This window comes from Taudactylus pleione, unplaced genomic scaffold (genome assembly GCF_031769625.1).
Source record: "Taudactylus pleione unplaced genomic scaffold, aTauple2 ptg000124l, whole genome shotgun sequence".
Lineage (NCBI taxonomy): Eukaryota > Metazoa > Chordata > Amphibia > Anura > Myobatrachidae > Taudactylus > Taudactylus pleione.
Window position 1 is genome coordinate 1,814,666 of NW_028284526.1, and position 13,270 is coordinate 1,827,935.

Below are 13,270 nucleotides of genomic sequence, written 5' to 3' on the forward strand. Positions count from 1 at the left end.
TGGCCCCTTAAAAAGTGGGAGGCACATATAGAAACCGTTGTAATTCCTACACCGTTCACCTGATTTGGATGTAATTACCCTCAAATTAAATCTGAAAGTCTGCAGTTAAATCACATCTTGTTTGTTTCATTTCAAAGCCATTGTGGTGGTGAATAGAGGCCAAAATATGAAAATTCTGTCAATGTCCCAATATTTATGGACCTGACTGTATATATAATAATTCCCATCTCCTCAATGCATGTGCAGTGGAAGCCTGGGCACGCGCTCCAAATGCTCCCACTGTGAGTCAGACGGAACAGACTTAGGAGAGGAGGACCGGCTACCTGGGGGTGTAGGCTGACATGACCGGCATACTGAATATTATCTTCATTACAGAATATCACAACTCTGTGTCGGTATGAATACAGTTAATAACTATCACAGCCATATTGATGCTTATTTTCGTATATTAAAAATACTTTTTTTGTAATAAGCTTCATTCCAAACCATACATGATTACAGTATGTTCCCTACATGGCCGACAGTTATATAACTCACACCCTTTATGCCGTTCTTATTTTGGGACTTGACTGGACAATCAATTTTTCCCAAATTCTGAAATAAAAAGCTAAGGGGTTTATGTATCCAGCAGTGAGAGCGTGGAAACTTGAAGTAGTCCAGTGGAGAAGTTGCCCATAGCAACCAATCAGCTCCTACCTATTATTTTATAGACTGTGCTTAATAAATGCTACTTGGTTGATTAGTTGCTATGGGCAACTTCTCCACTGGACCTCTCCTCCACGATTTTTACAGCTTGATACAGTACATCAACCCCAAAGACTGATATGTTTTATTGGTCTCTGAATAAGATGGATGGTGTTTGTGTAGTCGCACTGCTGTCACGACCACTTACTGACTCTATAATGGCCTACTTGGGGAAAAGGGCTGGACACGCACAGGCCAGTGGCCATCAGGCTAATTGCTGCAGACATGCTAAGCTACCTATGAACTGGATACCGAGAGACAGGAAGACATTGAGATCCCTTGTTGATCATGACAGTCAGATGTTAATGTGATTTCCAGCATTGCAGGGCAGTCTTGGTGAATAGTTAGCATCCCATTAACTCCGTTATTTTGCTGGAGGAAAGATAGAATAATCTATATGCTGTCAAGCGACCACATTTTTAGTATTAATTCTCTAAATGGACTTCTCAACCCAACAAGAATGATTATCATATGTATCCGCTTGTTGGGATAGTGGGTGGCTCCATAATAGATGTTGTGCAAAAGTCACTGATAGAACCAGGAAGGAACGTCCACACAGCTAGATCCGTCACAGAATCCATTTATTGTGCATTCATGTCAGTTCAGTAAGTCTCAGACGGTATACTGCAGTATCTATGCTCCATTCCTTTCTTTTATGATTCCAGAATGGCTGAGGTCTGATCCTGAAGAAAAGAAAAAATAGTGGACACCCTTCACGCAACCCACCAGGCAGTGTCCTGTGGCCACTGAGGATGGAAGGCTTCCTTCATTTATTTATACAAGGATGTATCACCAAATAGATCACATACTGGGACACCAGTGAGTAATACATTACTATATGTGCTTCTCTAGAGAAAAGCTCCCCGATAGAGCCTCACCTGAATTAGTAGGTCTCAATGTTAGTAGGAGGTCCATATATGCAGCATCGGCAAGGCGGCAACTAGTTCTAACATATGTACATAATAACGGTTATCCTACACCCTGCATATTTATTCCAGAAAGTACCTTTTCCATTCATGACACAAGCAGAAATGTACTAGTTCTTCTCTTCAACATGTGTCTTGTGTGTCCCATGTTCCTTTGGTTAGGATCAATATAGACCTTCACCCAATAGAGCATATCTGGGAAGCTGATAAAGCGATGGGCCAGTTATGTCATGGGGGCACACCACCCCACGGGGGTCCTGATCTAGACTTATGGAAAGCGGCGTCTCCCTGATTTATAAAACAATATTATTATCATGTGTTTATAAAGTGCCATACACAGTACATGTTCTGTGACACGCTGAGCAGCTGGGAAGACTACAGACAGGCAAGTTACAGGATACATAAGAAATATATGACAGGGATACAAATGAGAAGGTTTAAGATCAGGTATAAAATGAGAAATATTTTTACAGCTTTGAGTCAAAGCAAATCATTTTTATATACAGTATCTGTGCGCTCCATGGCGTGTTTTCATGGATTCATAGAGACGTAAGATATTGGATGGAGAACAGGCTGGGAACCTACCAGGGCATATATATATATATATATATATATATATATATATATATATAAACATACATATATACAGGACTATTTTTCTGTAAAAATACAGTGTATACATATATATATGTGGAATAAAATTTTGTATATTACTGTATATGTGCAATGCAATGCAGTACTATATTCATATATATATATATATATATATATATAGGAACAGGTTTGCATCGGTGCAGAATTTTTTAAATGTAAACTACAGATTTCAAGAGACATCAGGAAGTCCCAGTATTTCTAAATAATATTAGGGTATTAGATCAGACGGAGGAAGAGTGATACAGTGTATAACATAAGGAAGAGCTGTTTTACAGACAGGTAAAACATGCATAAGGCTTTGATAAAAAAATATTAAGAAAAGGCACAAAAATGGCGCAAAAAAATACAATACACTCAAAACAAACAAAAAGTAATCAGACGCTGAAACACACAGACACAGGGCAGGGTAGATGGATGTGCGGATTCATTTCGACATCAAAGTCTATGTTTTCACACTATTCCTCAATGACTGTACATAGCAGTTTGTGTCTCAGCATAAACTGCTTTATGATCAAATTTGGTCCTACAAAAAACAGTCTTATCAAAGTTTAGAATATTTCTGAACAGTCTTCAATGCAAAACGTTATTGTGCAACTGTCTAATTAGCAACTCCATAAACTAAGACTTGTAAGATTGGTGAAATAGGCAGAGAGTTTGCCAACCAGTGCATGTAGCTATTATAAGTTCCCCCTGGTTATCGCTCCATGGTATCGTGCAATGAGCTTGCTGTAGTTATGCAGAAGACGGGTTAGTGTACAGAGGGCAGTGTCTGACAGCACTTGGGTGTTATTTGTGTGACTCAATGCATGAGGCGAAAGCAACACAAAACATTGTCCAGAGTCATCTAGAAGACTTCTTTAGTCCGGCTTGGTAAGATTTTCAAATTTTGCTCTTTTTCGTTTAACGTAAGAGTCTCTGGATTATTCTCAGCCTCTGCCTGGACCTTGTCTTTGTGACGTAATACGAAGAAAACCGCAATGAAAAGTATCAAAGCTCCAATTTCAAAGAGAATTTGCAGTCCGATGTACCTGCAGAGAATAAGTCAGAGATCATTGAGTCAGCATAGAGAAAAATATCACTTTGTTATTCCATTGACTGCAGGGTAAAACACTAACGTATTTAGCAGCACTGTAGGGTACATAGATGAAACAGACAGTGGATATAATATACCGAGCAGAGTACTCAGTGCACCAGAATGGCCCTGCAGCACACCTGCTCTCCAAACTAGAAATTCAGCTTTGTTTGTAGTAAGGTGGATAAAGATCGAAACATGCGCTGTGCAAAAATATTAGTGTCACTTCAAATCCACCCAATTTAGTATGACCTTGTTTGTTAAATATTACAAGTACAGTATGTCCTAAAATACTGCTCAGTTTAGACAAATTTCATTAAAAGTGTTTATCTACATTTGGCAAACTACAGTTTACTAGGAAATGCACTTCCCCAAAAATGTGCAATTTGAACAATAATGTATGTAAGCCACCAGCAAGATAAGGAAGACCTATAAATGTGAGCCACCAGCAAGATAAGGAACACCTATAAATGTGAGCCACCAGCAAGATAGGGAACACCTATAAATGTGAGCCACCAGCAAGATAAGGAACACCTATGAATGTGAGCAACCAGCAAGATTAGGAACACCAATAAATGTGAGCCACCAGCAAAGAAAGGGACATCTATGAATGTGAGCCACCCGCAAGGTAAAGAACACCTTTAAATGTGAGCCACCAGCAAGGGAAGGAACACCTATGAATGTGAGCCACCAGCAAAGAAAGGGACATCTATGAATGTGAGCCACCAGCAAGGTAAGGAACACCTATAAATGTGAGCCACCAGCAAGATAAGGAACACCTACAAATGTGAGCCACCAGCAAGATAAGGAACACCTATTAATGTGAGCCACCAGCAAGGCAAGGAACACCTATGAATGTGAGCCACCAGCAAGATAAGGAACACCTATGAATGTGAGCCACCAGCAAGATTAGGAACACCTATAACTGTGAGCCACCAGCAAGATAAGGAACACCTATAAATGTGAGCCACCAGCAAGATGAGGAACACCTATAAATTTTGAGCCACCAGCAAGGGAAGGGACATCTATGAATTAGGGGTGAGCGGGTTCGGATTTCTGAAATCCGAACACCCCCGAGCCCCCCCGATCCGAGGCCGATCCGAGTCAGGCTCGACTTTTCCCGCCTGACTCGGATCTGAAATTGAGGGAAAACGTCATCATCCCGCCTTCCGGGTCTCGCGGGTTTTGGATCCTATATAAGGTACCCGCGTCGGTGCCATTTTCTCACTCGGCTGTGGACAGTGAAGAGGGAGGTTGGGAGTTAGGGCTGGCTGGGCTGTGTAGTGTAGTGTTGTAGTGTAGTGTAGTGCAGTGTAGTGTTGTGTTGTGCTGCACTGTGCTGCTGTTGTCCATAGGGGCTGTGTCCACTACTTCAAAGTCCATAGGGACTGGCTGGACTGTGTTGTGCAGTCAGTTGTCCATAGGGGCTGTGTCCACTCCAAAGTCCTGTGCAGTGTCCCAGTCCTAAAGGGGTGCTGTAGTGTTGTCCAGGTGGTGCTCTGTCCGTCAGGGGTGCTCCCCCCAAGTGCTAAAAAAAAAATAATATTTTTTCTGTGTTTGTGAATTGTGTGCACTGTGGCTGCACGTGCATCAACAAAGGAGCAGCGCCAAGCGTGCGCCTGTGTCCCATAAGTAAAAGGCCGGCTGGCTTGTCCGTTAAAGGGTGCTGTAACCCCCAAAGTACACTCCAAACAAAATAAAAAAATATTTTCTGTGTTTGTGAATTGTGTGCGCAGTAGCCGCACGTGCATCAACAAAGTAGTGCCAAGCGTGCGCCTGTGTCATAAGTAAAGGGCCAGCTGGCTTGTCCTTAAAGGGTGCTGTAACCCCCAAAGTACACTCCAAACAAAATAAAAAAATATTTTCTGTGTTTGTGAATTGTGTGCGCAGTAGCCGCACGTGCATCAACAAAGTAGCGCCAAGCGTGCGCCTGTGTCATAAGTAAGGGGCCAGCTGGCTTGACCGTTAAAGGGTGCTGTAACCCCCATAGGGCACTCCAAACAAAATAAAGAAATATATTTTTTTGTGTTTGTGAATTGTGTGCGCAGTAGCCGCACGTGCATCAACAAAGTAGTGCCAAGCGTGCGCCTGTGTCATAAGTAAAGGGCCGGCTAGCTTGTCCATTAAAGGGTGCTGTAACCCCCAAAGTACACTCCAAACAAAATAAAAAAATATTTTCTGTGTTTGTGAATTGTGTGCACTGTGGCTGCACGTGCATCAACAAAGGAGCAGCGCCAAGCGTGCGCCTGTGTCCCATAAGTAAAAGGCCGGCTGGCTTGTCCGTTAAAGGGTGCTGTAACCCCCAAAGTACACTCCAAACAAAATAAAAAAATATTTTCTGTGTTTGTGAATTGTGTGCGCAGTAGCCGCACGTGCATCAACAAAGTAGTGCCAAGCGTGCGCCTGTGTCCCATAAATAAAGGGCCGGCTGGATTGATCGCTAAAGGGTGCTGTAACCCCCAAAGTACACTCCTAACAAAATAAAAAAATATTTTCTGTGTTTGTGAATTGTGTGCGCAGTAGCCGCACGTGCATCAACAAAGTAGTGCCAAGCGTGCGCCTGTGTCATAAGTAAAGGGCCAGCTGGCTTGTCCGTTAAAGGGTGCTCTAACCCCCAAAGTACACTCCAAACAAAATAAAAAAATATTTTCTGTGTTTGTGAATTGTGTGCGCAGTAGCCGCACGTGCATCAACAAAGTAGTGCCAAGCGTGCGCCTGTGTCATAAGTAAAGGGCCGGCTGGCTTGACTGTTAAAGGGTGCTGTAACCCCCAAAGGGCACTCCAAACAAAATAAAAAAATATATTTTTTTGTGTTTGTGAATTGTGTGCGCAGTAGCCGCACGTGCATCAACAAAGTAGTGCCAAGCGTGCGCCTGTGTCATAAGTAAAGGGCTGGCTAGCTTGTCCATTAAAGGGTGCTGTAACCCCCAAAGTACACTCCAAACAAAATAAAAAAATATTTTCTGTGTTTGTGAATTGTGTGCACTGTGGCTGCACGTGCATCAACAAAGGAGCAGCGCCAAGCGTGCGCCTGTGTCCCATAAGTAAAGGGCAGGCTGGCTCATTTCTTAAAGGGTGGTGTAACCCACAAAGTGCACTAGTCTCCAACAAAAATAAAAAATAATTTTCTGTGTTTGTGTGCGCCTTAGCCGCACGTATATATCAATACAACATAAATGGAGGACCAAACTTTCTCCGATAAAAATAAAATATGGAAAGATCAAGAACCACTTCCTCCTAGTGCTGAAGCTGCTGCCACTAGTCATAACATAGACGATAACATGCCATCAACGTCGTCTGCCAAGGCCGATGCCCAATGTCATTGTAGAGGGCACATACAATCCCAAATGACAAAGTTCAGGAAAATGACCTTGAAAAAAACATTTAAATCATCTGCAGAGAAACGTAAAGTTGCCAATATGCCATTTACGACACGGAGTGGCAAGGAATGGCTAAGGTCTTTCCCTATGTTCATGACTAGTGGTTCAGCTTCACATGACGATGGAAGCCCTCCTCCCACTAAAAAAATCAAACGAGTTAAGCTGGCAAAAGCAAAACGAAGAACTGTGCGTTCTAAGAAGATATCACAAATCCCCAAGGAGAGTCCAAGTGTGGTGGTGGTTGCGATGCCTGACCTTCCCAGCACTGGACGGGAAGAGTTGGCTTTTTCCACCATTTGCACGCCCCCTGCAAGTGCTGAAAGGAGCACCCACAGTCCACTTGCTGATATGCAAATTGAAGATGTCACTGTTAAAGTACAACAGGATGAGGATACTGGTGTAGCTGGCGCTGAGGATGGTTGGCGAAGAGGATTCTGATGGTGATGTGGTTTGTTTAAATCAGGCTCCGGGGGAGACAGTTGTTGTCCGTGGGATGAAAAAGCCCATCACGGTCATGCCTGGGCAGAAGACCAAACATTCCACCTCTTTGGTCTGGCAATATTTCTATCCAAATCCAGACAACAACTGTCTTGCCATATGTACCATATGTAAAGGTGAAATAAGTAGGGGTAGGGACGTTAACCACCTAGGAACATCCTCCCTTATACGGTACCTGCAGCGCTTTCATAAAAAGTTACTGTCAAGTTCAGAAACTTTGGCTAAGACCGTAAGCAGTCCAGGGACACCTAAATCCCATTGTCCTGTTGTATCCAAGCGCCTGCACACCACACCGTCAACTCCCTCCTCGTCAATTTCCTCTTTAGTCAGGATCGGAAGTAGTCCTGCAGGCCATGTCACTGGCATGACTGACTCTCCTATCTGGGATTCATCCAGAGGATCCTGCATTGCTACCCCTACTGCTGCCGCTGCTGCTGTTGTTGCTGCTGGGAGTCGTTCATCATCCCAGAGAGGAAGTAGGAACACCACTACTTTTACTAAACAATTGACCCTCCAACAGTCCTTAGCGAGGAGGATGAAGTACGACAGCAGTCATCCTGAAGCAAAACGTATAACTGAGGCCTTGACTGCTATGTTGGTGTTAGACGTGCGTCCGGTATCCGCCATTAGTGCAGTGGGATTTAGACAATTGATGGAGGTAGTGTGTTCCCGGTTCCAAATCCCATCTAGATTCCACTTCACTAGGCAGGCGATACCGAGACTGTACAGAAACGTCAGAAAAAGTGTCCTCAGTGTCTTGAAAAATGCCGTTGTACCCAATGTCCACTTAACCACGGACATGTGGACAAGTGGAACAGGGCAGACTAAGGACTATATGACTGTGACAGCCCACTGGGTAGATGTATCACCTTACGCAGCAACAGCTGCAGCGTCACCAGTAGCAGCATCTCAGAAACGCCAGCTCGTTCCAAGGCAGGCTACGCTGTGTATCACCAGTTTCAGTAAGAGGCACACCGCCGACAACCTCTTAGAGAAACTGAGGGAAATCAACAATGCCACCAATATTGTGCGGGCACTACATCTGGGCAAATTCCAGCACGTCCCATGTTTTGCTCACACAATAAACTTGGTGGTGCAGAATTTTCAGAAAAGCGACAGGGGCGTGCAGGAGACGCTTTGGGTGGCCCGAAAAATTTCTGCCCACTTTCGCCATTCAGCGACTGCGTGCCGAAGACTGGAGTGCCAGCAAACACTCTTGAACCTGCCCCGCCATCACCTGAAGCAAGAGGTTGTGACGCGGTGGAACTCAACCCTCTATATGCTTCAGAGGATGGAGGAGCAGCAAAAGGCCATTCAAGCCTATACATCCACCTATGACATAGGCAAAGGAGGGGGTATGCACCTGACTCAAGCACAGTGGAGAATGATTTCCGTGTTGTGCAAGGTTCTCCAGCCCTTCGAACTTGCCACACGTGAAGTCAGTTCAGACACTGCCAGCTTGAGTCAGGTCATTCCCCTCATCAATCTTTTGCAGAAGCAGCTGGAGAAAGTGAAGGAGGAGCTAAGACGGAGCGATTCCGCTCGGCATGTGGGACTTGTGGATGAAGCCCTTCATTCGCTTTGCCAGGATTCCAGGGTGGTCAATCTGTTGAAATCAGACCACTACATTTTGGCCACCGTGCTCGATCCTAGGTTTAAAGACTATGTGGTGTCTCTCTTTCTGGCCGACACAAGCCTGCAGAGGTGCAAAGACCTGCTGGTGAAAACACTGTCAGCTGAAGCGGAATGTGACACGTCAACAGCTCCTTCTTCATTTTCTCCCGCAACTGGGGCTGCCAGTAAAAAACTTAGCTATCCTAAGCAACCCGCTGGCGGTGATGCAGGGCAGGCAGGACCAAGTTTGGACATCTGGTCCGGACTGAAGGATCTGGCAACAATTTCTGACATGTCTACTGTCACTACATATGATACTGTCACCATTGACAGAATGGTGGAGGATTACATCAGTGACAGCATCCAAGTAGGCATGTCAGACAGTCCATACCTGTACTGGCAGGAAAAAGAGGCAATTTGGAGGCCCCTGTACAAACTGGCTCTATTTTACCTGAGTTGCCCTCCCTCCAGTGTGTACTCCGAAAGAGTGTTTAGTGCATCCAGGAACCTTGTCAGCGAAAGGCACAGGAGGTTGCTTCCACAAAATGTGGAGAAGAAGATGTTCATAAAAATTAATTATCAACTCTTCCAGGGAGACCAGCCTCCAGAACGTACAGAGGGACCTGTGATGGTGGATTCCAGTGGGGATGAGTTAATACTATGTGAGGATGAGGATGTACACAACACTGAAGAGGGTGAGGAATCGGTGGATGAGGAGGATGAGGACGACATCTTGCCTCCGTAGAGCCAGTTTGTGCAGGGACAGATTAATTGCCAGCTTGTTTTGTGGGGGCCCAAACGAACCAATCATTTCAGCCACAGTTGTGTGGCAGACCCTGGCGCTGAAATGATTGCTTTGTTAAAGTGTGCATGTCCTGTTTATACAACATAAGGGTGGGTGGGAGGGCCCAAGGACAATTCCATCTTGCACCTCTTTTTTTTATTTGCATTATGTACAGTTTGGGGCCTAGTTTTTCAAACTGCCATCCTGTCTGCCACTGCAGTATCACTCCTAGATGGGTCACCTGTTTGTGCCGCCCACTCGAGTCGCTTAGCATAGTCATCCAGCTACCTCGGTGCAACCTTTTGGACATAAAAACACTATTGTGAGGTGTGAGGTGTTCAGAATAGACTGGAAATTAGTGGAAATTAAGGTTATTGAGGTTAATAATACCATAGGAGCAGAAAAACCAACACATTCTGTGATTTTAGCTGTTTTTATGCTTTTTTAAAAAAAAATACAGATCCAAAACACAAAACCCAGAACCCAAAACACGGAAGGGTGGTTTTGGCAAAACCAATCCAGATCCAAAACATGAAGAAAGATCCAGATCCAAAACCAAAACACAAAACACGAAAAGTGGCCGGTTCACACCCCTACTATGAATGTGAGCCACCAGCAAGGGAAGGAACACCGATGAATGTGAGCCACCAGCAAGGGAAGGGACATCTATGAATGTGAGCCACCAGCAAGGTAAGGAACACCTATAAATGTGAGCCACCAGCAAGATTAGGAACACCTATAAATGTGAGCCACCAGCAAGATAAGGATCACCTATGAATGTGAGCCACCAGCAAGGGAAGGAACACCTATGAATGTGAGCCACCAGCAAGGGAAGGGACATCTATGAATGTGAGCCACCAGCAAGTTAAGGAACACCTATGAATGTGAGCCACCAGCAAGGTAAGGGACACCTATAAATGTGAGCCACCAGGAAGAAAAGGAACACCTATAAATGTGAGCCACCAGCAAGATAAGGATCACCTATGAATGTGAGCCACCAGCAAGTTAAGGAACACCTATGAATGTGAGCCACCAGCAAGGTAAGGGACACCTATAAATGTGAGCCACCAGGAAGAAAAGGAACACCTATAAATGTGAGCCACCAGCAAGATAAGGATCACCTATGAATGTGAGCCACCAGCAAGATAAGGAACATCTATGAATGTGAGCCACCATCAAGATAAGGAGCATCTATGAATGTGAGCCACCAGCAAGATAAGGAGCATCTATGAATGTGAGCCACCAGCAAGATAAGGAACACCTATGAATGTTTGCCACCAGCAAGGTAAGGAACACCTATGAATGTGAGCCACCTGCAAGGTAAGGAACACCTATGAATGTAAGCCACCAGCAAGGGAAGGGACATCTATGAATGTGAGCCACCAGCAAGGTAAGGAACACCTATGAATGTGAGCCACCAACAAGGTAAGGAAAACCTATAAATGTGTGTCACCAGCAAATAAGGAACACCTATGAATGTGAGCCACCAGCAAGATAAGGATCACCTATGAATGTGAGCCACCAGCAAGATAAGGAACATCTATGAATGTGAGCCACCATCAAGATAAGGAGCATCTATGAATGTGAGCCACCAGCAAGATAAGGAACACCTATGAATGTGAGCCACCAGCAAGGTAAGGAAAACCTATAAATGTGTGTCACCAGCAAATAAGGAACACCTATGAATGTTTGCCACCAGCAAGGTAAGGAACACCTATGAATGTGAGCCACCAGCAAGGTAAGGAACACCTATGAATGTGAGCCACCAGCAAGGTAAGGAACACCTATGAATGTGAGCCACCAGCAAGGTAAGAAACACCTATGAATGTGAGCCACCAGCAAGGTAAGGAACACCTCTAAATGTGAGCCAACAGCAAGGCAAGGAATATCTATGGAAGTAAGTCATCAGCAATTGATGGAACATCTATGAATGTGAGCCACCAGCAAGATAATGAAAACCTAGGAATGTGAGCCATCATCAAGGGAACAAAAACCTATGACAATAGAAAGAAATACACATTTCATAGGTGTTCCTTACTATTTGTTGGTGCAAACTTCTCTGCTCCTCTGAAAATGCAGCTGTCTTTATCAACAAACTTTGGCAGAACACAAAGCACACTTGATGCACATGAAAATGTATCCGATTGGCTATAATACAGAAACAGATACAGGAAGTAGGTGTGGAGTGAAGATGGCAACTAATAAAAAGACCACAAAATAGTCCACCAGTCCTCTAAAGCCCAAAGAACAAAGAAAATGCAGTGGTTCAAGCATCATTTGTGAGTAAGAGTCTTCCATGGATTTTTGTATGTACGGTGCTGCGGACCACTTGTGGCACCTTATAAATAAAATACAATAATTTTTGTGAAGCTTTGGAATTTTGGAATTCAGGTGCAATACTCCGAGGGGCTGTAGCCACAAAATACACTGAGGTGTTTTACACAGTAGGCAAAAATGGCAAAGGTAGAGCTGAGTACACGAAATGTGGGATTTTTGTTGTGTGCCACAAGGTACATAAATGTATTGGCACTGTTTGTACAGCTCGTAGCATCCAATATGGTAAAGTACATAGAATCATTGGCACTATTTGTAAAATACATAGTGTGCAATAAGGTACATGGAGGTGGTGGTACTCATTGAGCGGTGTGTAGCATGCAATAGCATATACAGAGATGTTGGCACTGTTTGGAAAGCACACATCATGTAACAAGATACATGTATGTGCAGGCTCTGGGGACAGCATGTATCGTGCAATGAGAGGCACTGTGGGGACAGCACATTGTGTACAATAAGATACACAGAGTATATTGCAATAACCCTGAGCTCAAAAGCGACAGAAAGTGTACACACACACATATAATAATTTCAAACAGGTTGAATTGGTGCAACCAAATAACCTGGTGCAAAGTCTAATACCCCCACCGGACTTCACCAGGAATTCCTGCTAGGGGATATGAACTTTAATCAGTGAAGGCCCAGGTTGCAGCCCTGTGTAGTTGGTTCCCACCATGAAAAGCAACACAGTACTTAGCTTGTATGAGGGCTCTGCCTGGAAACACTGCAGATGGAAATGTGTGTATAGATGTTATGCTGTCAAGGAAACCCAAACACACAAAGTTTATCCAACTTCGAAAAAAAACTTTACTGGAGACTATAGTTCTGTAGTGGGAGCACCTATGTAGAACACATCTGATACTCAGGCACTGGTGAAGTGCACTGAACAGGTCCTTATAGTGGCTGGCTGATGGGTGATTCCTTGCACGAGTCATTGGTGCTGGAGGTTAGTGATAACACCTGAGAGAGGTGTTATGTCATCTCTAGCCTGAGGCTGAGCCCAGCTGGGTTCTGTTAAGGAGTCTAATTGGTTAGTCCAGCAATAAGTGAACTGCTGAGTGTTGGAGGCAGGCCAGTGGTGTACATGACTGCTGGTACTGAAAATGTCTCCACTAGATGTCATGTTCTATAAAGAGGGAAACGTTTATGTTATGGAACTAACACATAACAAAACTGGAGAAAGTGATATGAAAGAGGTCTAAGCTTGTTTTTGTTCTTGGCTAGTCTGAGGAGTGAGGATGGTGTGGTTCTCCACTCTTCTTTT

The 13,270-nt window shown here is 44.2% G+C and overlaps 1 protein-coding gene across 3 annotated transcripts in view; it reads right to left on the reverse strand.

The window, feature by feature from the left end:
• Nucleotides 1-204: 204 nt before the first annotated feature.
• The window catches only part of SLCO2B1 (solute carrier organic anion transporter family member 2B1), a 141,827-nt gene continuing 128,761 nt past the window's right edge, over nucleotides 205-13,270 (reverse strand). For all 3 annotated transcript variants that reach the window (XM_088472473.1, XM_088472471.1, XM_088472472.1), the window contains exon 15: nucleotides 205-3,352. In XM_088472473.1, the coding sequence (XP_088328599.1) occupies nucleotides 3,169-3,352 (184 nt within the window). In that variant the 3' untranslated portion in view covers nucleotides 205-3,168. The remainder of the gene's footprint in view (nucleotides 3,353-13,270) is intronic.